Source organism: Psammomys obesus, unplaced genomic scaffold (assembly GCF_907164565.1).
Source record: "Psammomys obesus unplaced genomic scaffold, mPsaObe1.curated_primary_1811, whole genome shotgun sequence".
Lineage (NCBI taxonomy): Eukaryota > Metazoa > Chordata > Mammalia > Rodentia > Muridae > Psammomys > Psammomys obesus.
In genome coordinates, this window is record NW_026596445.1 from 7,673,696 (window position 1) to 7,701,446 (window position 27,751).

Genomic DNA, 27,751 nt, shown 5'->3' on the forward strand with positions numbered 1-27,751 from the left:
GTCAGTTTAGCTAGGGATAACTGGTTGATTTTTGGAGCAGTATCTGAGGGCTGCTGTAATGGCTCTCTGACTTTTGTAGGTCTAAGGATGCAGCTGTGTGCCCCAGTGACCTAGTGGTACTTAATAATGGCGGGTGAACACAGCATTCATGCCTGTAGTAGAAGGCTAGAGCTTAGATTCTGAGTGAATCCAGAAAGTCTGTTGGAGCTGGGTGTCCTGAGCGTTGGACCTGATCATCCCCCCACTGTGGGGTTTCCTTCTGACAGGGATACCCAGTCTTTGCTTTGGGGACAGCCATTCTGTCTGTGATGGACCTGCAGGCACAGACTTACTTGGCTCCACCTTTCTGCCTTTCTGGGGATTGGGTGCCTGGGCATCTGCCGAAACTGGGTAATTTTTCCCAAGACCTTTTCAGGGTGGTGGTATCAGCTGAGTGCTCTGAGATCAGACCAGCAGTTCCCCTCCCTGTGGGTTTGCACCCAACAGAGAAACTCAGTCTCTGGTGCCCGGGGCCCACAGTTCTATCTGGGGCAGCGAGTCAGGTGCATAGGCAGGACTCTGTGCCAGCACCTGGGTCCCCGCCACTGGCTCTGGGCTGGCTCCTGGGCACCCGTGGAACCCCGAGTCTTTTCCAGGGAATACCTGGGTGACCTAAGGTCAGTCCCAATTGTTTCCTGCACCGTGGGGTTATCTCTCGACTGGAAATCTTAGTCCCTGATGTTGTGGTGCCCACAGTTCAGTCTGGGACAGTGTTCAGAGCATGCTGGTGTGTAGCTCTGGGCTGGCGACCAAAGGCCTAGTGGAACCTCTTCCGAGGTTTAGCTGGGTGAGTTAAAGCTGATTGAATCCCCCACCATGAGGTATTTTCTCACCTGGGAAACACAATCACTTGTGTTTTAGGGCCGCGAGTTCTGACTGCTGGTCACTGTGCCAATCCTGCTGTGTTGCTGGTCAGAATGAGTTGTCCCGGTGCAGCCATCTTGCCGAATCCCACCCTTTTTTTTTTAAACAGGGTTTTGTCTTTTTTTTTTTTTCCAGAGCTGAGGACAGAACCCAGGGCCTTCCACTTGCTAGGCAAGTGCTCTACCACTGAGCTAAATCCCCAAACCCACCATAAATATTTCAAGATGGCCATGTTTAAGCCTTTAATATGCAAGCTATTATATGAAAATAAATTTAAAAAGGGGTAATTGTCTCTTCATGGTTGCTTGGCCAGTATTGTTCCACCTAAGGCTTTCAACAGACTGTAACTTGATCTTCTGAATCTACTGCACTATAGTCTACCCAGTTATAGGATCCTGGGAAATAAATCTTAATGATATTGTTGGTAGTTTCTGAGGGTGAGGATAGTAGCTGGCTTGAAGGCAACTGGGAATCATCTTCAGCAAACTGATGATTTTTGAGCAGAGGCTAATCTTGTCAACAAGATACCAGCTCCTTCAATTAATGATAAGAGAATGCTACCCATAGCTTACCATGGCTACTAGTTTGTTTCTTGATGCCAGGATGGCCCCTGTTAAGACACTGCTAGTGATGAAATTCCAGGAATCTTTGTTGCCTCTTATTTGAACCATAATACAATCAATCATGGAAAACAGTTGTCCCCAAACTGTAAAGCTTCCTCCCAACTGTGAAGCCTTGGTTTTAATAGTTGTCAAACTCCCTCGTAGTCTGTGGTTTACTCCCACTGGAGAATTTTGAAAACCTTTGAAGGCTTGAAAGATACTGCCACCCATGGTACCCATGCTACCCATGGTAAAGACACCACCAAAATCATCTACAATTCGCCAGGGACAGAGCTCTCTCACCTACTCCTTCATCTTGGCTTCAGCCCAGGCAAACTTGATATATAATTTTAACCTGAATTCACTTCAGATTGAACTGACCTGTTTATAAATGCTGCCTTTCGTTTTTATTTAAATTAAAATAAATATATTTTTCTTCCTCTTATCCTGAAACATTGCTCAGTTAAAAATTTCACAACAGCAGTTAAACAAGATCAGTGTTAAGTCCTGTCAGCAGGCTGGAATGGAGTTCTGCCAGTTGAAACGCATTGGGTTCAGTTAATAGCACAAAGATCCTTTTATTTAATCATACAATAGTCTCATCTTCCTTGGGATTTACCTCCTTCAGACTAATGCTCATTGACCTTTTATAACATTAACATTCTTCTTTTGATCATAGAGAAGGCAGAAGCAAAAAGGCTTAAGGAACTTTGTGTTAACTCTATCTGTTGTTCTTGTATCATTAGCCCCAAGCTATGAGCCTGGGCTTGAGATAGATCTAAGCATCATCCTCATAAAACAGAAGGTGGAGTAAGGATTAGTAATACACATAAAAACTGCTGATGCTAATGAAATGTATTTGGTGACAACTTTATAATTACTTTTGCAGTTTAATTGCCTAATATAGTTCTATATGTCAATTTTGATGCATTAATTGGTGCTTTGTTCTAGCTTAACAGTTTCAGGTAGTTAATGTTTCCAAAAATTAGAACCGTATCTCACTTGGACATTCAATTTGATTTTCAAGTTGACTAATTTACAAAAATTACACTGAAATCTACGAACAATGTATTTTACAATATTGTACCTGGGTAGTATATTGAAACTAGCCAGCATTTTCATATTTGCGCCTAATGAGTTTGTGAAATAGATATCAGTGTTTAACACCCCCCACATACACACACACACTCACCACACCACATACCTGATCTTCTTCCTGTTCTCTTAGCATATAACTCCTAAGACAATTTGCCTTTTTTGGCACGCTAATTAATTGATTAATTACTGGCAGCCCTTAGGTACCTACAACATGATCACAGGCTGTTGGAAACATTAAAGTATAGAGCATTAAGTCTTTTAAGACAATCCTGTAGGATTGAATGTCAAAATTGAATTAAACTAGAGGGCTCCCAAATGGTGTTCATAGAAGGAATAACTGCTTGCTTTGTATGCAGGAGAATTCCGCCCAACACACACACACACACACACACACACACACACACACACACACACACAATAGTTGGTGACATGAGTGTTCTGAGTTGTGTCTGTAAGAGACTCTGAGTTTGCTTATCCTATATCTTCTGTAGCTCTAATCAGTACTTTTAAAAATGACCATCAAAACAGCTCAGCCAAATATAAATTATTTTTTCTTTAATGTATTTAGCTGATGTTTCAATCCTTATGTCTATCATTAATGAGTTCCATTTTTTTTACTTTATTTTTTGTATGTACTCTCTTGAATTTTTAACTTTTTTTTTAGATTTGCAATATTTTACTTATTATGTATGAGTCTTTTGCCTGCATGTGGTATGTGTACCATGTTCATGGCTGGTGTCCTCAGAGGTTTGAAGAGGGCATCAATTACTCTATACTTGTAGTTACAGATAGTTGTGAGCCACCATGTGTTTACTGGGAATTGAATCCACTGTAAGAGGAGCACGTGCTTTTAACTGCTAAGCCATCACCCCAACCGCATCATTTGCACTTTTAAAGAATGAATTGTTTTTATGGCTAGGAACAGTGAATAAAATTTTTAGCTCTGTTATAATTAAATTATCTTCTAAGGGAATATCTGTTCTATTCTGACAAATCAAACATTTCTAAATTAGTTTTTTTTGTACCAAATACATAATATCTGTATTACAGAGTGAAACAAAATCCTGTTAGAAATATAATCAAGAATTCTCTGAACATGTCTCATGATAAAAATAAGTAATGAACACTTATTATGCCATATACCAAAGGTAGAAGAAGAAAGCTTGGAAAACACCATGTCAAATCCACTGGATTTTGAAGTGTGAAATACTGCAGGTACTATTATTACAATAGATAAGTGGATTTACATTTATTTATCAATAAAACAATTGGGAATACAGATTATTAATTCACAAAGGAGTTCCCACAGAAGGAACTGACTCTTTCTAGAGAATTATTGATTAAATTCTTGGACTTGAACAAGGATGTGCTCTGTAGTTAGATGTGATCTCTCTGCCAGGTCTTACTTAAGCTCATTTCTTTATTCTTGAACTTTAAGCTGTATTCCTTGTACCCAGGGATTGGAAACACTGATGTAAGACACATAAAGACTGAGAGAGCATATCAATTTTGCACATTAATTGTAGCCCAACTACATCAAAGTCTACAGCCTCTATTTCTAAGAAATGAAGAGGGCAGATACAGTCAGCACTTTATGGGGACAATGCTTTTCATTCTTCACTTCAATTTCTTCTTTACATATAAGGTTACTTATTGACTGGCATCAGATACTAACAGCAGTGTGTGTGTATGTTAAATTTAGATTTCAGTCATTGTGAACTAGATAACACCATTTATATCCAGTCCCCATTCACACAAAGCTTACGCAAAATGAAATAGCCAGTGTTAGTAATGAGTTACTGATCTAATATTATACCTGGGTACCTGGTAGTTCATGTGTTTCTAATTAATTTGTCATTAATTCTTTTATTATTTTGGGCTTTTTGAGAAAAGATTTTAGTCTGTAGCCCATACTGGACTGAAATTCGTTGTTAAACTCAGACTAACTCCGAACTCATTTCAATCTTTCTGTCTCAGCCTTACAAGTACTGGCATTATGGTCATGTACCACCATGCTTAGCAAATTTACAGTGATTTTGTGAAACAACTTCTAATTGAACATGTGTATGAAAGCTCTTCATATAGTAAGAAATGTGTAATAAGAGCAAGTTATTTTAAAGCATTTTAAAGGTTAATTTTCAGGTGTTTTGTATATACCTTCCATCCATAACAATTATTACTTTTTTAAATTTTTATTATTAGTTACATTTTATTAACTCTGTATCTCAGCTGTATCCTGCTCCCTCATTCCCTCCCAACCCCTCCCTCCCTCCCTCATCTCCTCCCTGCCCCTTTCCAAGTCCACTGATTGGGGAGGACCTTCTCCCCTTTCATCTGACCTTGTTTTATCAGGTATCTTCAGGACTGGCTGCAGAGTCCTCCTCTGAGGCCTAGCAGGACTGCTCTTCCCTTGGGGGGTGGGGAGGTCAAAGAACCTGCCATTGAGTTCCTGTCAGAAATAGTCCCTGTTTCCCCTTACTATGGGAAACCAATTGGTTACTGAGCTACCACGGGCTACATCTGAGCAGAGGTTCTAGGTTATATCCATACAGATTACTTTTAAAGTCAGTTGTAACTTTTCATTTCAAATGTGTCTTTTTTTTTCCTGTCACCTAAGAGATTTCTTAGATGGCTGTATGCTGAACAAGTAAAAATTGATTTAGCACATTATAGTGGTTCATAAAAGCTTAGACTCTGATGTGAATCTCCCTGTATTCAATTTGCCAGATCCATATTACATACTTATTTAACTGTTGGAAAAACTTTCAACTTCTTTATATGTGTGTCTCAGTTTCTCACCAGTAAATTCTTACAAAGTTGTGAGAATGTAACTTTCATGTAAACTTTCTTGAATATGATCTGGCACACAGTAAGTGACTAGTCATTTATTGCCTTTTGCTTACTTATCACACACACACACACACAAAATGGCAACCCAGATAAAAGATATTATCTTCTCTTTCTCTGAAATAGTGAGGTCCATATACACTTAAGAAAGACAACCTTTTTTTTTTAAATACTACTCAGGTAATATTTTGCAGTTGAGTTGTGCTGGAGTAACCTTCAAAGTATTACCTGGTAGGTAAATGCTATTATGATTGGATTTGCAAATAATTGTAAATAAGTGCTGAACACATTTAAATCTCATTTCTTTTTTTTCTCAAAAGGCACCATGAAGGCTTACAGTTCCTTTAACAACTGGAAAACAAACAAACAAACAGTGGAACTCCATGTTTCCCAAGGCACAAAAAGTCAGGACAAATGCATTTGTAAAACTGCAAATTACTAAAAGCAAATTACAAAACGCAAAGCATTGTGGAATGGTACCATTTTCCTCAACCATTCCCACAGCATTCTAATCAGAAATTCAGCCTCAGCCATTTGGTTACATCTCTGTCAGTGTTCAAAACACCATAGTATGCACTGGAGCCAGATAAACAGGTTCTCATATTAGAGAAAATTTCTTGGAGTCCCCACTGCAATCTGCTTTATCTGAATTATCACGGGTTTGGTGAAGCATGCGAATTTATCTCTGAAAATTAGTTTGTGCCTAGGCCAATACCCTTTAATTTGGTCTAAGATTATAGAATGAGTACATAGGCTTGAAACAACCTTTGCTAAATTTACAAGCCATGGGAAAGTCGCTTTGTTTTCTCTGACAGGGTTTTGAGATTAGTATCTGTCTTCAAATTTCAAATCCGAGGAGCTTGCTCCTGCCCTGAACTTCTGTTTCAGCTTTTTCTAGACTCCATTACCTACTGGGAAGTCTTGTTGCTCTCTCTGTGGCAAGGCAGGGCCTCTCTTGGCATGCAAACCTGCCCGGTGAATACTCCCTTCATGGGCGTGTCAGTACCATTTCCTGGAGCAATCTCCCAGGGTGGCTCCACTTTTCATTTGAGCTCAAATACTTCACTGTGTACTCTGCAGCTGCCAGACCTGCTCCTGCTGCTGCTCAGGTAACTCCTCTTTTACTAGCACCACCAGGGATAAAAGGTGGTTGATAAAGGCCTTCTTTGCGTGTCCCTGCTTGCCTACCTGCCCTCTTATCATATTTTCATGTCTATTCCTTAGGGAGAACACCTGGGAAAACCCTTTCCACTGAGAAGATGATGAGCTCAAGCTATTGGAGTGAGACCAGCAGTAGCAGCTGTGGGACCCAGCAGCCCACAGAGGTCCTGCAGTGCCAGCCTCAGCATTACCACTGTTACCATCAGCAGCCTCCAGAAAAAAATGTAGTGTATGAGCGAGTGAGGACCTACAGTGGGCCTATGAACAAGGTGGTGCAGGCCTTGGACCCCCTCGGCTCACGGGAAGTACTCTCCCCCCTCAAAACCGCCTCCTCCTACCAAAATTTGGTTTGGAGCAACCATTCTCAGGTAATACAAGTCAGATATTTCAGACTATCAGAAAAAAGAAAAACAAATCTTAAATCTCTCTTCTCTTCTGCTTCATTTGTCGTAATCTACAGGATAGCTGTTGGTGGACTGCAGTTCTGTATGTGTTGGACAATCAACCAAATTTGTCTCTTAACTTTTTTTTTTTTCATTTTCAAGTGCCTGTTCTTGGTTGATTGGTTGGTTGGTTGCCGTTCTAATGATTCACATAATCTAACCAGAGCATAGGAAGGAACAGTTTAAACATTAATGATGATAGAAAAATGTTTTTTAGGTGGCAAACCATTTTGCCTTTAACGACAAAAGTAGTCAGAAACTTGAATGCAATAGGTTTATTTTTAAAACAGTTCCCCACTGATTCACTTCATATCAGGAGCAAACAGGTGTTTTGTGCCAAATAGAATGATATAAAGACAAAAGCATATATGGGGTGATATGTAGTTATTTGTGTTCATCTAATAGTATGTTGATCCTAGATAAGTTACAGGTGCACATGTCTTAGAATTTTCTTCTATGTCAAAATGACACATTGATTCTAATACATACTAGCTGAATAATTTATGGAGTGTTGGGAAAAGACAGGTTATACGATTTGAAAAGCAAGAAAGAGGTAAGCAAGTATTATATGAAAGGTACAAGTAATGGATTTCTAAGACACTCTTGAAAATGTAATAAATTGTTTCTAAGGTTTTTTTAACCATCCATATGCATGCTAATAGTCTTGCAAGTACATGAAAAATAACATTAAAAGACAATATAAAATGACAGTTTAATGTCTGCTTTGATTCTCTAACTCTCTTTATATTAAATGTACATACCTTTAAGCTTTCTGTGAGCTTCTCTCTAAACTGAAATTGTATTTTAAGATATTTATACTGTGAAGACTGCATAAAAGAATGACTGGGGTCTTATCCTACTTACATCATTATATCAACCAGAAACAGTACAGGTTCTTATTCCAAAGCCCACAACTCAAATAGAATATGAAGCAGCATTCTTAAAATGTACAGTGAAAGGTTTTCAAAAGGATTTCCTCAAAGATACCAAACTATTGGCACAATAACTTTACTATTGTTTTATTTAACATTTAGTTTAAAATTCAGGGAAAAATACAAAACATATAGAGGATTTAATGCTAGTAATTCTCTTTTTTTGTATTTTCCTTTTATTGAAAGCAGATTTTTTTTTCATAGACTATACAGTATTTAGTTCCCCCACATACAGCTCCTCCTTGAACTTCACCACTTCTATCCAAATCCACACCCTTTCTGTGTGTAGCTAGGAAAACCTTCATCTGTACTGAGTTCACTGGGTAGAAAACTATGAAGGTTAAAAAAAACACAGGTTGTATAAGTGATCATAATGATGCAAATGTACATTCCAATATTCAACATTAGCATGTTAATGAACAACAAAGTTGATATCATCTTACATTCTTAATACATTCTAAACAATGGTTTGAAAAACAATTACTATTATCACAGGAATGCTGAATTCATCCTACTTTTCAGGTATTTCACCCCACAGCCTTTATTCATGTAACTATGCTAGTAAAAGCATAATAGATACACATATAAGAGCAAATTTATAAAAATATTGAATATAGAACAATTTTGAGAATTGTATTTTATTATTCTTTGATGTAACATTCCTTCTTAATAATAATGTCAGAGCCAAACTGAGATGGTTAAGCTTTTTATAAAACTTTCCTTTTTAAAATTGTGTAAATAAGCCACGATTTCTGTACCTATTCCTCATTTGAGGGACATTTGGGTTGTTTCCAGCTTCTGGCTATTATGAATAAAGCTGCTATGAACATGGTTGAGCAAATGTCCTTGCTGTATGGTTGAGCATCTTTCGGATGTATGCCCAAGAGTGGTATCATGGTATTCTTAATTTTCTGAGGAAGCCCCAGATTGATTTCCAAAGTGGTTGTACATGTTTATATTCCCACCAGCAATGGAGGAGAGTTCCCCTTTCTCCACATCCTCTCCAGCATGTATTGTCACTTGAGTTTTTCATTTTAGCTATTCTGATGGGTGTAATGAGAGATGTCAGGGTCTTTTTGATTTGCATTTCCCTGATGACTAAAGACAGGATGTTGAGCATTTCTTTAAGTGTCTCTCTGCCATTAGATAATCCTCTATTGAGAATTCTCTGTTTAGGTCTGTACCCCGCTTTTTAATTGGATTACTTGGTTTGTTGGTGTTTAACTTCTTGAGTTATTTATTCTGGATATTATCCCTCTGTTAGATGTAGGGCTGGTAAAGATCTTTTCCTGGTCTGTAGGCTGTCGTTTTGTTCTGTTGACAGTGTCCTTTGCTTTATAGAAGCTTTTCAGTATTATGAGGTCCCATTTATTGATTGTTGACCATAGAGCTTGTGCTACTGGTGTTTTGTTCAGGAAGTTGTCTCTTGTGCCAATGAGTTCTAGGCTCTTTCCCACTTTTTCTTCTAACCAATTTAGTGTTTCTGGTTTTATGTTGAGGTCTTTGATCCACTTGGACTTTAGTTTTGTGCAGGGTGATAAATATGGATCTATTTTCATTTTTCTGCATGTAGACATCCAGTTAGACCAGCACCATTTGTTGAAGATGCTGTCTTTTTTCCATTGTATGGTTTTGGCTTCTTTGTCAAAAATCAGGTGTCCATAGGTGTGTGGGTTTACTTCTGGGTCTTCAACTCAATTCCATTTATCTACCATTCTGTTTCTAGCCAGTACCGTGCTGTTTTTTTTTTTTTTTTTTTTTTTTTTTTTTTTTTTTTTTTTTTTTTTTACTATTGCTCTGTAGTACATCTAAGATCAGGGATGGAAATAACTCCAGACAATCCGTTGTTATACAGGGTGGTTTTGGAAAAAGCCTAGGACCAGATGGTTTCAGCTCAGAATTCTACCAGACCTTCAAAGAAGAGCTTAGTCCAATTCTCTTCAAACGATTCCACAAAATAGAAAGAGAAAGAACAACACCAAACTCATTCTGTGAAATTTATTTTTAAATGGCAACTTTTATTGGAAAACAAAGTAGAATAGAGATCAGAGATGGAGATGCCTCCAGAAGATCTTTTATTGTACAGTGTTGTTTTAGCTATTCTAGGTTTTTTATTTGTTTTATTTTGTTTTATTTTTTTCATATCAAATTGAGAATTGTTCTGTCAAAGTCTATAAAAGAAATGTGTTAGTATTTTGATGGGAATTGCATTGAATCTGTAGATTTCTTTTCTTAGGATGGCCATTTTTACTATGTTAATCCTATGGTTCCGTGAGCGTGAGAAAACTTTCCATCTTCTGATTTCTTCCTCAATTTCTTTCTTCAGAGACTTGAAGTGTTTTCATACAGGCCTTCTCTTGCTTGATTTGAGTCACACCAAAGTTCTTATGTTATTTGTGGCTGTTTTGAATGGTGTTGTTTCCCTAATTTCTTTCTCAGCCCATTTGTCTTTTATATGATATCTCTAAGAGTCTTTCAATCCTGAAACTTAGTTTCTTGTAGAGAAACTATATGCTTTTATGGGATGAAAGTGTGACCTTAGTAGTTAAGAGAAGACATTAGAGTTGAGCTCATTGTGAAGTGTGCAGGTTTTATGACTAGAAAGAAATAAAAATAATGGATGAGTAAGTATGAGGGTGATGAGATTCAAGCAATGTGATAGAAGGTAATAAGCCTTATTCTCGTGGTAGAAAAGAGAAACTTTGACTATAAAATTTCAGATGGCCTTTAATGGAATATGAATTCCACTAAAATGGACTACAACAAAACCACAATTTAAGATAGAAACCACAGTGACAAAGAATAGGAAGCCCTTCTGTTTAGTTTCTCTTTCTCCTGTATGTTGGTGGAATGATATTGTGGCACTATGTAAAGTAGTCCTAGATGTGATCTGAAATTACCTTCATGCCGACAAAATGGCTTCACTATAATGGTACCTTTATTACATACCATTCAGGCATAAGGCAGTAGAAATTATTCAAAACTCCTTTTACAATTTAAGCAAATTTTCTCTTTGATAGGCTGTGTTTTAGATAAGTTGATATGTGGTAATTCTGCTGATGTCAGAGTTTAACAGAGGGGAAGCCAAGATAATGAGGATTAGCATTCAAGTTCTGCCCATGATGAATTTAATTAAACTTTTACTTGGTTTTGATGAATGTGTGCTATTTAGAGAACTCAGATATTAAAATAACTCTTGCCAGTAATAAAACAGATTCCCTTTGAAAAAACAATTCATGCTACATTGCTTTTTTTTCCAATAATCTTAATCTTAATTTTAAACGTAACTAAATGCCATTCATGATTATTTAGCATTTTTCTATCTCTGGTATTTTAGAATGTATTTTCAACTATTCTGCTCTTGTGTTCTGAAATTATTTTTACAGATATAAACATGATTATATTTCTCCCTATATCATACATAATGTTGCTTTCATTTCTCACCAGTAATTAATGAGACATATTTATGATTTTGGGGGGATATCATCTTATCTGATTAATAGGGTATTTCTCAAAAAATTTAAATATAAATACCACATACTACTAACTTATCTGAATTGATAGTAAAATTTAAATTATTAGGTTCACCCACAGGAATAAGCATAATCATGCAAAGCCAGAAATACTTTTTTTTCAAAGCTAATAAGAGTCTTTATTAGCTTTTTTTCTAAGCTAAAACTTCTTTACTTTTTCTTTCATTTCTATTTTTTGTTTTTTATTACAATTTATTCACTTTGTATCCCAGCTGTAGCCCCCTCCCTCATCCTCTCCCAACTTCACCATCCCTTCTTCTTTTCCTCCCCTGCCCCTTTCCCAGTCCACTGATAGGAGAGGTCCTCCTACCCTTCCATCTGACACTAGCCTATCAGTTCTCATCAGGACTGTCTGCATTGTCTTCTTCTGTGTTCTGGTAAGGCTGCACCCCTCTCAGGGAGATGTGATCAAAGAGATAGCCCCTGATTTTATGTCAGAAACAACCTCTGTTCCCATTACTAGGGAACCCAGTTAAACACTGAGCTGCCATGGGCTATATCTGTGCACAGGTTCTAGGTTATCTTCATGCATGGTCCTTGGTTGGAGTATCAGTCTCAGAAAAGACCTCTGGACCCAGATTTTTTGGTTCTGTTGCTCTCCTTGTGGAGCTTCAGTCCCCTCCAGGTCTTTCTATCTACCCCTTCTTTTATAAGATTCCCACTTTTAAGGTCTTAAAAATTTATGAATAATATTCTAGACGCTACTTAAAGTGAAAGAAAATAATAACAATAAAACCCTTTAAAATTCAATCCTTAACACTTAAATATTAAACCACCATAATTAACTCAAAATGGCATAGTGCCTTAAATGAACAACACTGGTGTGAATTATTCATTGGACTTATATTTTCCCCTTTGGCTAATTTAAGTATTCATGAAGATCAAGATATTTTCCATGAATAATGATAAACTGTTTTGAGAAAGAAAAATGCATCAGAAATTAACTATGTTAAATTCTAGTCATTCAGTGAACAGGCAATTCTTTTTTTTTCATAAGTAATGAATATTTTTTTATTGTTTATTATTATTAGTTACACTTTATTAACTCTGCATCCCAGCTGTATCCACTCCCTCATTCCCTCCCAATCCTACCCTCCCTCCCTCATCTCCTCCCTGCTCCTTTCCAAGTCCACGGATTGGGGAGGACCTCCTTCCCTTTCATCTGACCCTGTTTTATCAGGTATCTTCAGGACTGGCTGCAAAGTCCTCCTCTGTGGCCTAGCAGAACTGCTCCTCCCTTGGGGGGTGGGGAGGTCAAAGAGCCTGCCATTGAGTTCCTGTCAGAGATATTCCTGAACAGGCAATTCTTAAGTGCCTATTTTTAGGGGAAATGCTGTGGTTGAAATAAATACTACTTGCTTATCCAAGGAAAGTCCACTTGGAGGATAAAAACAGAGAGCCTGGGCTGTCAATGGCCCATATGCCTATCTACATTTAAAAATATTAGTTTATATGCTGTCATGAGGACTTTCTTCTTTCTTTCTTTCTTTCTTTCTTTCTTTCTTTCTTTCTTTCTTTCTTTCTCTCTCTCTCTCTCTCTCTCTCTCTCTCTCTTTCTCTCTTTCTTTCCTTATTATTTATTACAGCTTATTCACATTGTATCCTGGCAATAGCACCCTCCCTCATCTCCTTTTGGTCCCACCCTTCCTCCCTCTTCTCCCTCTCTATATCCTTCCTCTAGTCCACTGAAAGAGGGATTGCTCCTCCGCTAATATCTGACCCTAGCCTATCAGGTCTCATCAGGACTGTCTGCATCTTCTTCCTCTGTAGCCCCCATGCATGATCTCTTGATTAGCATTTCCGTGTGGTCAGAACCTGACATGAGACCTTTATTAAATAAAATATTGGGTTTTAATGTATGGATTAAAAAGTTTGCCATTATTTTTTAATCGAAAGACTTGAATCAAAAAATTTAACCTCAGAGTAGCCTAGAGGGAAATGTATATTTGTAAATGAACTTCACTCCTTTTTTACTCGGGGCATAAGTTTGTTTACATTTTATTTTCTTTGGTCTTTGGTTGCAGAGACTGTAAATGACATCCCTTCTGTGTTAACATTCTGTTTACTACCAGAAAATTTCCCTGTTCTGTGTAGAGAGGTGTGTTGCTTTAAGAAATTGCTCTTCAAGGGTGTGGTCAGAAAAGGGAGTGATTGTTCAGGGAAGTAGGTTGCCTGAAAAAAGAATGAGGTCATGGGATAAAGGGGCTCATGTTTTCAGAATTGGTCATCCCCTTTGTGCTTACAATTAAATGAAGCTTTGCATATTGTTAGTGCACCTAATTGCTGGGTGAAAATGTCCATGGCATTTGTCTCTTGTTATGGAAGGTCTGATAAGTTTCTGGGCCAGTTTTCAGGCCGGGACATTCACAAGCTGTCCTTGTCATGCAGTGATGAGCAGGGAATGTAGCCAGTGTAAGAAGAGAAGAAACATTTAATCAACTGTTCTTTCCTCCCCACTCATGGTATAACAACTTGGATATTTGTCATGCTTTTAGAATGTTAAAGCCTTTATATATATATATATATATATATATATATATATATATATATATATCCAAGTTATATATATATATATAACTTGGATATTTGTCATGCTTTTAGAATGTTAAAGCCTATATATATATATATATATATATATATATATATATATATACATTTTTTAGAAATATATACATATTCACTTTGTATCCCAGCTGTATCCCCCTCCCTCATTCCCTCCCAATCCCACCCTCCCTTTCATCTCCTCCCTGCCCCTCTCTAAGTCCACTGATAGGGGAGATACTCCTCCCCTTCCTTCTGACCCTAGCTTATCAGGTCTCTTTTTCTAAAGAGAGAGAAAGAAGGCCTGAAATTGTGTGGATGGGGAGTTGGAGATGATCTGGGTGTGGTTTGTGGAGGTAGAAACTGTGATCAAAATACATTGTTTGAAAAAAATTTTTTCAGTTAGAAAGAAATAGAAAATGCAAAAAACCCTGCTTCTTTGAAACTACTGAGACTATACCCATTGTGACTCATTATTATTATTTTCAGTAATTCTTGTAGTTATTGTGACTAACAAGAGGATTCATAACACTCCCATGTGCTTCAATAGGAAACATTATATATTAGTCTTTAAATAAAGGTTTAAAATTCAAATGAAAGTTATGACAAAATTTTGTGTTCATTGCAGTAGACTTCCAAATATATAGAGAAAAAAGTCCTCACTTTGAATATACTATCCTCCACTACCTAATTCACTCATTTTTTTTTTATCTGTTGTTTGGATATCTGGAGTCCTTTTGCCAGAGTCATCAGGAAGTAAGTGAAAGCCAGCAAGAGATACTTGAAGAGGTTCAGATCTTGCAGTCTAAACAGCTGCTACATTGAAAATTCTTATAAAACTTCTGTCTATGGAATGTCTTAGGCAAAGGTGTAGAAACTAAACGCTTGGGATTTAAATGTTCAGATACTAAATATTCAGGTGCACTGCGATAAAACAGAACTCTGAAACAACGTAGTTTAGATTTTCAACTTGAGTTTAATTCTTGCAACTGGAACTCAGTAGCTGTATATGTCATTTTGCTCATCTATAAAGTAGGACAACAATAACAAGGAACATATAACCTATTATTATAGTCAAATGGGATTACATATAGTAGAAAACACATAGTACAGTGCCTGACTCATAGGTAAGTGTTATGTATTATATTACCTTGAATAAGTCACTTGACTTGTTAGAACTTCTGTTTATTTATTTGGAAAGAATAAATAAATGGCTTTCTTCAAACTGTAGCGATTAATGAATGAGGTAAATGAGAAGGTAGCCAGTAAATGAAGTTCTATTTCATTTCCATTTTTACAGGTCTGTGAAGTACAGAGATGTAAAAATACCTTCGGAATTACATACAGCTAATGTATAACCAAACTGGGATTTAAACCTAGCAGTTCATTGCAGACCTATACCTATAACCATTATGTAATATTATTGCCATGTACATTTGACTCATTTACATTACAAAATCTGTGCTAGCTGATTCATTGCTGTATTTCATCACTATTTTCTCTTGTATGCACCCATTATAAACCACGTAAGATAATGTAGGTAAACAGAAATAAAAATACTATGGGTATGGTGTAATCTCCTCATTCAGGAGACTGAGGCAGGAGGACCACAATGTTGAGTCCAGCCTTAGCTACATAGTGAATCTGAGGCCATCAAAGACTTCCCAAGAAAATGCAGCATGAATAACATTCTGTGTGAAATGTGTTCTTTCTCAGGAACAAAAATAATTGTTGTTGTTAGAATTATTTTAAAAATACTTTCCATTAATTTTACTAATTATTTTTCATCAAAATACATGATGATGCAAAAAATTATTTTTTAGTTATTTCAAAAGTCAAAATGCCCGGGATAACTTTGATGGAAATACTGAAAGAATACGAATCCCTCCTTCTTTGTGTAAAATTTATGAAATAAATGAAACAAAATGTCTTTGATAATGTGAAAAGACCATTTGGGAACGTCCCGTCCTACTTTTTAGTCTGTCCCTCGTTTGCTACATCTTTCTATATGCTGTTCCAGCTATCCATATGAATGCTTCTTAAACAAATTCAGCTCACCACTCTTCACACTTTCACCTTTATTATTTCCATTCCAGGCTCTGTAAATAATTGATCAAGACTCAGATCCTACTTATGCCCTGATGTTTTTTTCTTTTTTCTTTAAGTCAACCTTAAATTTTTCCTTAAGCCATATCTTTTCACCCACAAACACTCTAGATACAATTTACTTTTACAACTAATATTAGTTTGCATTAACTAGAGGGTGACACACATAACACTGAATTGTATAATACTTGTGTGGTCTCTTATTCCACCCAGGCTTTACACCTCTTAAAGGCTGACACTTACTTCTAAAATTGAACTCAATGGCAAATGGAAATAAATGTTCTTGAAAACAGAATATGGAAGCATTTTCTTTTTTTTTTTTCATCCTGCTTTTCTGCTTGTCCCTTCCTCCCTTCCTCTTCCATGCTTTAAGTTTTTCTTTCTTTTCTACAATTATGGCTTCCCTAAATTCCTGAATATGGTTTTTGTAAAGACATAGTTCTTAACTATAACTGTTTCAGACTGTCACTCTTCCAACGATCTCGCTGTAAAATTAAACTAGAAAGGCACATGTTGCTTCTTTTAAAAAGTGTGAACAGAGCATAACATAAATATAGTAAGCATAAGGAAGTTATTCAATGAGTCAATTAGTTTGCTTTCCAGGAGTGAGGTCTTATTAAACATCTAAAATTGACTTGTTTGTATTTGGTCTGTAGTTTTAACAGATAAATATTTGTCACAATTGTTATGGCATATGATGTTAAAGGGCAAATATTTTGATTGGTCATCATAGCAGTTTCCTGAGTTGTTGCCTGAAGCTTTTAATTAGTTTGCTTTTGTCTATATTTCATGTACTTGCCTTGATGATGAAATGTGTCTAAGTGAAGTTCTTTTGTTTATTATATTTTATTCTATAATCTGCTAATAGTTTGACATACTAGTTATGTGACCAGAGATTTTCTTGTAAAACTATTACTCTTCCTTACTCATATACATACCAAACTATTTAGAACTTACTAAAGGACAATTTTTGGTTCAAATAGAGGATTTGCTTGCCAATTTATCTTCTTAGACAAACTTTAGCTTGAATGTTATTGTGGCTTGATTATGAAATGGCAGCCACAAGCTCATATTTTAAACATCTATTCCTGAGTTAATACCACTATTTTTAGAGAGTCTAGAAACTTTAAGGGAAATGTGACATGCTTGAAGGAAGAAGGTCACTTTGGATATGTCCTTCAGTGTATATTATCCCTGGATACATACACACACACACATATATATCCTGTATATATCCAGTGTATATATCCTGGATCACTATCTCTCTGTTTCTTGCTCTAACATGGTGTGATCAGCTTTTCTCCACCACAGACTCCTGCCACCTTTCTCTTCTTAATCACATAGGACTGAGCATCTGTAAGCTTTCTGAAATAGTGAGCCAAAATAAATGATTTTTTACCTTAGCCTGTTTTTGTACTTGATCAAACAACACAAAAAAATGACTGGTTCAGATGTAAAAAATATTTTAGATTTTTGTTATTATTATTTTAAATTCCTCAGAAACTTACTTACCTAATTTTTTTTTCCTGAAAAATCCTTTGGGTTTTCAGCAAACATCTCATCTCATTCTTCTCCCCATTAAAGTTTTACTGACATTCAGTCTATAAATTTCTTTGTTTGACTTTCAGTTCTAATTGTGATCTGCTTTTTATGGAACTAGTTTTGTTCAAACCCTATTCTACTGTCCTGTGTTGCAGACCAAATATAAGCCAGCATTTTCTAAATAAGCCCCCAGGTTTTTTTTTAAGTTTATTCACTTTGTATCTCCCCTGTAGCTCCTTCCCTCCTCCCCTCCCAATCTCACCCTCCCTCCCTCTTCCCCACCTATGTCCCTCCCCCAGTCCACTGATAGGGAAGGTTCTCCTCCCCTTCCCTCTGACCCCAGTCTATCAGGTCTCATCAGGAGTGGCTGCATAGTCTTCCTAAGTGGCCTGGTAAGGCTACTCCTCCCTTAGGGGGAGATGATCAAAGAGCCAGTCAGTTCATGTCAGAGACAGTCCTTGTTCCCATTACTATGGAGGCCACTTGGATACCGAACTGCCATAGGCTAACTCTGTGCAAGAGTTCCAGGCCATCTCCATGAGTGGTCCTTGGTTGGTCTATCAGTCTCAGAAAAGATCCTTATGCCTAAAGTATTTGGATCTGTCTTTCTCCTTATGGAGCTCCTGTCCTCTCCAAGCCTTACTACCAACCACTTCTTTCATAAGATTCCCTGTACTCTGCCCAAAGTTTGGCTATGAGTCTCAGAGTCTGCCTCTATACCCTACAGGGTAGAGCCTTTCAGAGGCCCTCTGTGATAGACTCCTGTCCTGTGCCCTGTTTTCTCCCTCTTCTGATGTCCATCCTCTTTGCCTTTCTGAATGGAGATTGAATATCTTAACCAGAGTCCTCTGTCTTGATTAGCTTCATTGGATGTATAGATTTCAATATGTTTATCCTATATTATATGTCTAATATCCACTTATGAGTGAGTATGTGCCCTGTGTGTCAGAAATTTCTATTTCTGGGATACCTCACTCAGAATGATCTTTTCTAGATCCCACCATTTACCTGCAAATTTCATGATTTCCTTGTTTTTAATTGCTGAGTAGTAATCTATTGTGTAGATGTACCACAATTTCTGTATCCATTCTTCAACTGAGGCACTTGTGGGTTGTTTCCAACTTCTGGCTATTACAAATAAAGCTGCTACGAACATGGTTGAGCAGATGTCCTTGTTGTAAACTTGAGCATATTTTGGATATATGTCTAGGAGTGGTATAGCTGGATCTTGAAGAAGTGCTGTCCCTAATTGTCTGAGAAAGTGCCAGATTGATTTTCAAAGTGGTTGTACAAGTTTATATTCCCACCAGCAGTGGAGTAGGGTTCCCCTTTCTCCACATCCTCTCCAGCATATATTGTCACTTGAGTTTTTCATCTTAGCCATTATGAAGGATTTAAGGTGAAATCTCAGGGTCATTTTGATTTGTATTTCCTTGATGACTAAGAACTTTAAACATTTCTTTAAGTGTTTCTCTGCCATTCAATATTTCTCTATTGAGAATTTTCTGTTTAGCTCTGTATCCCATTTTTTAACTGGATTACTTGATTTGCTTCTGTTTAACTTCTGGAGTTCTTTATATATTTTGGATATCAGTCCTCTGTCAGATATAGGGTTGGTGAAGATCCTTTCCTAATATGTAGGGTGTCGTTTTGTTTTGAAGACAGTGTCTTTGCTTTACAGAAGCTATTCAGTTTTGTGAGGTCGCATTTATTGATTGTTGCTCTTAAAGCCTGTGCTATTAGTGTTCTGTTCAGGAAGTTGTCCCTGTGCCAATGAGTTTCAGGCTCTTCCGCATTTTTTCTTATATCAGGTTTAGTGTTTCTTGTTTTATGTTGAGGTCTTTGATCCACTTGGACTTTAGTTTTGTGCAGGGTGATAAGTATGGATCTATTTGCATTTTTCTACATGTATCCATCCAGTGAGATCAGCACCATTTGTTGAAGATGTTATCCTTTTTGCATTGTATGGTTTTGGCATCTTTGTCAAAAATCAGGTGTACATAAGTTTGTGGGTTTATTTCTGCGTCTTCTATCAGATTCCTTTGATCCATCATTCTGTTTCTATGCCAGTAGCATGTAGTTTTTATTACTGTAGCTCTATAATACAGCTTGAGATCAGGGATGGAGATACCTCCTGAAGATCTTTTATTGTAGAAGATTGTTTTAGCAATTCTGGGTTTCTTGGTATTCCATATGAAGTTGAGAATTTTTCTTTCAAGATCTGTAAAGACTTTTGTTGGTAATTTGATGGGAATTGCATTGAATCTGTAGATTGCTTTTGGTAAGATGGCCATTTTTACTCTGTTAATCCTGCCAAGCCATGAGCATGGGAGATCTTTCCATCTTTTGATATCTTCTTCTGTTTCATTCTTCAGAAACTAGAAAATTTTCTTAATACAAGTCTTTGACTTGCTTGGTTAGGGTCACACCAAGGTACTTTATGTCCTTTGTGGCTATTGTGAAGGGTCTGTTTCCCTAATTTCTTTCTCAGCCATTTTGTCTTTTTTATATAGGAGGGCTACTGGTTTTTTTTCTTTTTGTTTTGTTTTTTGAGTTAATTTTGTATCTAGACACTTTGCTGAAGGTTTTTATCAGATGTAGGGGTTCCCTGGTAGAATTTTGAGGGTCACTCAGGTATACTATCATATCATCTGCAAATAGTGATACTTTGACTTCTTCCGTTCCAATTTGTATCCCCTTGATCTCCTTTAATTGTCTTACTGCTCTAGCAAGGACTACAAGAACTATGTTGAAGAGATATGGAGAGAATAGGGAGCCTTGCCTTGTCCCTGATATCAGTGGGATTGCTTTAAGTTTCTGTCCTTGAGTTTGTTGTTGGCTATAGGCTTGCTGTATATTGCCTTTTTTATGTTTAGATATGTGCCTTGTATCCCTGATCTCTCCAATATTTTAAACATGAATGGATATTGGATTTTGTCACATGCTTTTTCAGCATCTAAGGAGATGATCATGTGGTTTTTCTTTCAGTTTGTTAATATGGTGGATCACATTGATGGATTTCCGTATATTGAACCACCCCTGAATACTTGGGATGAAGCCTACTTGGTCATAGTGTATGATATCTTTGATGTGTTCTTGTATTCGGTTTCCAAGTATTTTGTTGGGTATTTTTACATCAATGTTCCTAAGGGGATTGGCCTGAAATTCTTTCTTTGTTGGGTCTTTGTGAGGTTTAAGTACCAAGGTGACTGTGGCTTCATAGAATGAGTATGGTAGTGTTCCTTCTGTTTGTATTTTGTGGAATAGTTTGAAGAGAATTGGTGTTATCTCTTCTTTGAAGATCTGGTTGAATTCTGCCCTGAAACCATCTGGCTCTGAAGCCCCCAGTTTTTAGACCTCTCACCAATCTATACATGACAAAATGACAGTGAAATTTATTACAGCCTTCCAGTGTTTCCTTATGATCTGTCTTTAACTATCCAAGTTTAACTTTACCTCTTTTTTAATGCGTTTGATTTATTTATTTATGTATTTAGTATTTATTTATTTAGAGATGGATTTCTTTTTTAATTTTTTTTATTTATTACAATTTATTTACTTTGTATTCCAGCTGTAGACCCCTCCCTTGTTCCCTTCCAACCTCACCCTCTCTCTTACCCTCTTCTCCTCCTATGCCCCTTCCCCAGTCCACTGATAGGGGAGGGCCTCCTCCCCTTCCATCTGACCCTACCCTATGAGGTCTCATCAGGACTGTCTGCATTGTCTTCCTCTGTGGCCTGGCAAGGCTGCTTCCCTCTCAGGAGGAGGTGATCAAAGAGCCAACCCCTGAATTCAAGTCAGAGACATCCCCTGTTACCCTTACTAGGAATCCCACTTTGTCACTCAGCTGCCATGGGCTACATCTGTGCAGGGTTTCTAGGTTATCTCCATGAATGATCCTTGGTTGGAGTATCAGTCTCAGAAAAGACCAATGGGCCCAGATTTTTTGCTTTTGTTGCTCTCCTTGTGGTGCTCCAGTCCTCTCCTGGTCTTTCCATCCTGGCTTCTTTTGTAAGATTTCCTGCACTCTGCCCAAAGTTTCTCTATGAGTCTTAGGATCTGCTTTAAATACCCTGCTGGGTAACACTTGAAATTCCTGTAGTAAAATCCTTATATCTCTTACTTCACTTTTATTTGTAAATTTTTATTGGCTATCGGGTTATAAGTTTGACAAGAATGGAGATTCTCTTCTGCTCATTATTATCCCTCTCTGTTACATAACAAATGGTAGCTGTTACACATAAAAAGAGGACTGGAGATGCAGCTCACTTGATAGAGTGCTTGCCTAGCATGCATGACTCCCTGGGTATGATATCCAGCACCCACATACACTGTTTAGTTCTACTAGTTCAAATATCCGTAGCTTAATAGCAAGTTGAAGACTTGGATTCCTGAAAAAAAAAATTAAAAAGCCAATATTCCAACAGCCCAAGGTAACTTGTCCATGTTAGCACAGCTATTTTAATAACTCATGAGTCACTGAATTTAGAAAATTAATATGGATATTTTCCTCATATCAATTTGTCTACTTTAGTTAATCAGTTAAATAAAATAGTGTCTCACTTTAAACATATTTATATTTTTATTATGATAATTTATTTGGTGTCTATGTTACCCTAGGACAGCATAAAATATATATTAGAGGACAAAAATGCATCTATTCTGATTTTTAATTACACTCTTCAATTAATTCTTGAATTCAGAACATAGCCTACATATTGTAGGTTTCCTATATGTGTTCCTCTATGTATTCTCTTTCTTTTTCTATTGCACTGTGATACTGACAAACACTGACATTAGAGTAAATAACCGAGAAACTTGGACCATTTACATGTCAAGTGATTTAATTGAAAAAAAAAAGCCATAGCTATTTTTTTTCTTTTTTTTTATTAATTACACTTTATTCATTTTGTATCCCCCCCATAAGCTCCTCCCTCCTCCCCTCCCGATCCCACCCTCCCTCCCCTTTCTGCATGCTTGCCACTCCCCAAGTCCACTGGTAGGGGAGGTTCTCCTCTCCTTTCTGATCTTAGTCTATCAGTTCTCATCAAAAGTGGCTGCATTGTCCTCTACTGTGGCCTGGCCACAGCCATAGCTATTTTAACAGTTGAAAACAAACACATTTTTATGAATAGTGAATTCTCTACTGGAAACCAAAGTGTCTAGCTCTGGTATAGTGTGTGCTAAAATGAAGAAAATTATCTGGAGTAATGTGGTGAATTTTTTTCAGAAAGTCAACTGATTTCAACCCACTCTGATTTTAAAATCGCCAATGCTGTGTCTACCCATAAAAAGTAAATGATGAAGCAAGGGTGAAAACTGTTACAACTTTGTCAAAGCTAAGAATCATTACCTGAGGCAGGGCAGGGCAGGGGAAAAAAAAACTGGATTTTTATACCAGACTTAGCCTGTGTAATTAAGAACCTTGATTTCAACAGACTTCTTTGTAAAATATGTGGACAATGAGGTGATGCTTATCATTTCTGAGCTACAAGAAAAGATGACTCAATAAAATAGTGTATGTTTTATAAGAAAATGTGGAACCATCCTGAAATATTAAAGCACTTAAAAGATGTAAGTGGCCAATAGAACTTCGGTGTTTTACTTGATTAGAGTCCTGTGTCTATAGTTTGCAAATATATCATGCAGTGTAAAGATATCAGTTCTTGACTTCATAGAAGCTTAAATAATTTAATCAAAGTTGTCTCCTCATGCAGTCACTTTTGGATAGGTGTAATATTTTCAAGAATAAAAAAGTTGCCTTTGAACTAGCCCCACTGATGCACACCTGTAATTCCAGCATGCTGTGAGTAAAGGCAGGGAAGTCATGAGGCTAGTGTGGGCTACATACTACAATTCACCACAGAAAACAATAACCAGGATATAGCTTAGTGTTAGAGCATTTGTTCTAACATGCATAAAGACCTCAATTTATTCTCCAATAGCAAAAATATAAATGTTGCTTTTCATAAGAACTAATTTTCAAGAGGCAAATAAAAATATATTTAGTCTCCTTATATAACATCTAATCACAATGTACCTTAAAAGTAGATTCTACAATTTATTAAATTGAAAATATAATCAAGCAGGTTAAAAATGTGGCAAAATACACAGTGATTAAATGCATGATTTTTGGAGTCATTGATATTTTTGTTGAAATTCTAGTACCTAATAATACCCATATGATTGTCATTTGTTAAATTTGGCTGTTTTATCTAAAATTACTTATAAGAATAATTAGGTTCTACTTCTAACTTCCTTATGAACTTGTTTTAAGTATTGAATTTAAAACCTCTAAGAAAGATGTTAGAAAACTCTTAATGTGTTAAAATCATTATCATTAATAACATCATCATCATCAAAGGAAAAGAAGACTAACAAGCTTAAAGAATTTAAATTGTTTTGTAAATATGGAACCAATATGGAAAAATCATTTAAAAATGATCTCCATGGTTTATAGAATGTCAGAAATTGATCAACTATTAAGGGTTTTCTAAACCACATTTGCACACACCCACATGTAATTTCCTGCACGAGAAAACTGAAGCTCATGGAGAAGACATAAGTAACCCAATATTGCAAACTGGCCAGTACTATAACTAGATTTCAAGCTAAAGAGCCTGACTCCAAGCCTAGGCACCTTTCTACTGGACCGTGATAACCAAAACACCCCATCTGTGCTTTAAATTGCTTATCATACCGTGATACAAAGTGAGTAAATTGTAATAAATAATATAAATTAAAAATTACTTATTCCAAATGAAAAAAATGTGATACAGAGTATCACACCCCACTGAATTGTTTGTTTGCTTGTTTGTTTTTTTTCTGGACAAAATTTATCTGTGTTGCCTTGGCTGTCCTGGACTCGATTTGTAGACCAGGCTGGCCTTGAACACACAGTGATCTGCCTGCCTCTGCTTTCCTGAGTGCTGGGATTAAAGGTGTGTGCCACCAATTCACTGGATCATTGAATTTAATGATTTCAATATGAATGGCCTAAGGGACCTACGTATAGGTAATTTATACAAAATTAAACACTTAAAAAGTCTACAAAAAATCCTTATTCTTGGAGTGACCTTAAAATCATGACATGCTCTTCATTAATTCATTCACAAACATTTTTTTTCACTTCTTATGGGACAGGAAATGACTCTTAGCAGGATTAACAAAGAGGATAAAAATTATCTAAGTATATTATATTCATGTGACTATTGTGATGAAGCCACTTACTTTGTATAATTAATGTTAGTAAAATATCTCACTAATCTTTAAAAGAAAAGTGAGAATTATATTCATGTAGAACAAAAAAAAAAAACATACTTCATTATCTGTGGGCCAGATCCATTAACACATGCTTGTATTTGAAATCATTTTTCTGAAATAAAGAGTATGTGCTTCTTTGCCTTATTTCTGTAACCTTCTACATTTTTCTGAACAGCTTTTAGTTTATTGCAGGAAATCGAGGAACTTATTCAGAAGCACCCAGAAAATATTTGAATCTCTATTGATGAAGCTGAAATAAAGGAAGGGAAAGATTAAAATGTAACAAGTTGAAGACAAAATGACCAAAAAAAAAAAAATGTCAGAGTGTCTAGAATCTTCTCCAGTTTGTGCAAATATTTTGATAACACATGTTATACTTACATTGTAGTTTGGCTTCTGATAAATCTGTCAGTGTTTATGGGAAAGTATCTCGGAAGTATGTAAATCCATTATAAATTATAGGAAGGGGTAAGGACCTTGAGTGATACTATCAACTCTGTGCAATCTAAAGATGGTGCAGTTGACCAGTGATTAGCACTTGAGTAACATATGAGGTCTTGGGTTTGATTCCCAGTACCATGAAAAAAATTCCTGTACACACTGAGGCAGTGTATCTTACCTAACTTGGGGAGAAATATAATCAATGAAAGCATAGTCAAAATGCTAATCATTTTGTCTAATCATTATGAATACCACATTTCTTCACTTTTGCAATGATATTAAAACACCACCGCTGACTCCAGCTTAATTGCTGGTAATAAAACAGATTAAATTATGATGGAGCCAATTTGAAGTAAACTTAATGTAACATTGTGTTTTCGAAAGTAGCTTCATCTATTAGTTTGATAATCTATCTTTGTTTTTACTTGACAAATTATTCATTTTGTTCACAGCAAACATATAATACTATTGGGGTATATATTAACACAGTTGTCAAAGAAGAAAAAAAGTAAACCTAATAATACAAGATTGTGCTATAATAAACATACTCTAGAAATTCTTATATTATTAGGTTAGTTTAGAAGTTGGCCAAGTAATTCAGTAAATGTGTCCTTTGGATAGACATCATCAAAAAAGGCCCTATGTGCTCTTATTTGAGACTAATAAGATTATTATAAAAATAAAGGACAGCTCATCCATTCAATTGCATGGGCTAGTAATCCCAGTAATTGAAGATTTTCAAAGTGCAGTGGTCAGAAAAAATTTCTGAATGGTTTGTTTTTCTCAACAGGAGCTCCAGTCTCCAACTATGAAAATATCTACGTGTGCACCAAGCACTTTACATATAACACAAAATGCTGAACAGGTAAACAAAATTTGTCTTACGTTAGACTTGTTTTTCTTCTTTTTATATAATCTTGTTTACATTTATTAACAGTCTTTATAGAACTACACCTTCAAAAAATGTCAAAGCTGACATACAAAAGAGGATATTTTCATGTGTGAATATAATCTCTGTCTATGAAAAAGTTGTATAGCAAGTGCCATGTATTATATTTTTTTTTTCTCATCCGTATTGTTTTTAGTTTAAGTGTAGTTGACTTTTAGCTGACAATCTCTTAGTGACTGGGTATTTTAAATATTTTTGGTTTGAATACAAATAAAATACCTGAATTTGGATTGACTGAGGAACTGACTTTATGAGTAATAGCACTTTAAAATTTATGTTTACATGGCAAGAGATTATACTTATTATGTGTGTATTATTTCAATGACACATACTCTTTATTTCCTCTCACATATATGGCCTAATAATCCTAGTTATCTTTATTAGGTTTTACTGTAAGTATTGTATATTCAAATGAGATCTGTAGCAAATGATTGATATTGTAATAAAATGTTTAGTTAATTAATATATATATATATATATATAAAGTAAAGTCTAAAGAAACAAAATATAAAGCATATTAAATTAGCAGTTACATGGGAGAGAAACATACAATTTAACATGTAGACAAGAGAGAAGATGCCATTTTAAATTTCTGGAAAACACTTGGTATTTTGTTGCTAAATCCTAATTTTTGGTTTGGTTGAATAGTTTGGTTGAATAGTTTGAACCATTTTCTTTCTCTTCATATTTTAATTGAAAATTCCATACATGCATATGACCTCTCTATTCCTTTCCCCCTTGAATTCCTATCCTTTCCTGCCAACACTTTTTTTCTCCCAACCTCTTCTTTTATGATTTTTTTTTTCAAACTGAATTCACTGGGTGCTTCCTCTATGGGCATGGGTGTTGGACCCTCTGTTAGAACATGAGTAGCTCTCTAGGGACCACATCACTGACAAAAACCTAATTCCCCATCCTCAAGCAACCATCTGTTTCCAGTAGCTCCTCAAATATGGGCAGGACTTCATGATCTTTTCCCCAACCATTTTAATGTGTTTGTTGGTTTAATCTCGTACAGATCTCATAAATGCAGTCACAGACACTGTGAATTCATGTGTGCAATGGTTTTGTCATGTTCAACAAATAAGATTTTGCTGGAGATGTCTATGATTTCTGGTTCTTACAACACTCCCACATTCCCACCCTTTCTTTCATAATCCATGAGCCTTATTTTATTAAATTGTACATATATTTGATTGCTTTGCTATTAATTTAGAGATCTTTTCTCATTGATACATAACAATCCTCATATATTAACAATTTTGACTTTTCCATTAAAACTTTACAAATAATTTTGTTCTGGTGTTCTTCCTTCCTTCCTTCCTTCCTTCCTTCCTTCCTTCCTTTCTTTCTTTCTTTCTTTCTTTCTTTCTTTCTTTCTTTCTTTCTT

General features: G+C 36.1%; 1 protein-coding gene and 1 pseudogene across 1 annotated transcript in view; one reads left to right on the forward strand and one right to left on the reverse strand.

Moving 5' to 3' along the window:
- Window positions 1-1,236: 1,236 nt before the first annotated feature.
- LOC129669862 (mitochondrial import inner membrane translocase subunit Tim17-A-like) lies at window positions 1,237-1,820 on the reverse strand (annotated as a pseudogene).
- Window positions 1,821-6,510: 4,690 nt separating this feature from the next.
- Pof1b (POF1B actin binding protein) overlaps window positions 6,511-27,751 on the forward strand; it is a 79,883-nt gene continuing 58,642 nt past the window's right edge. Inside the window, exons 1-3 of the mRNA XM_055598252.1 lie at window positions 6,511-6,559; window positions 6,675-6,979; window positions 26,203-26,277. Of these exons, the coding sequence (XP_055454227.1) occupies window positions 6,710-6,979; window positions 26,203-26,277 (345 nt within the window). The 5' untranslated portion in view covers window positions 6,511-6,559; window positions 6,675-6,709. The remainder of the gene's footprint in view (window positions 6,560-6,674; window positions 6,980-26,202; window positions 26,278-27,751) is intronic.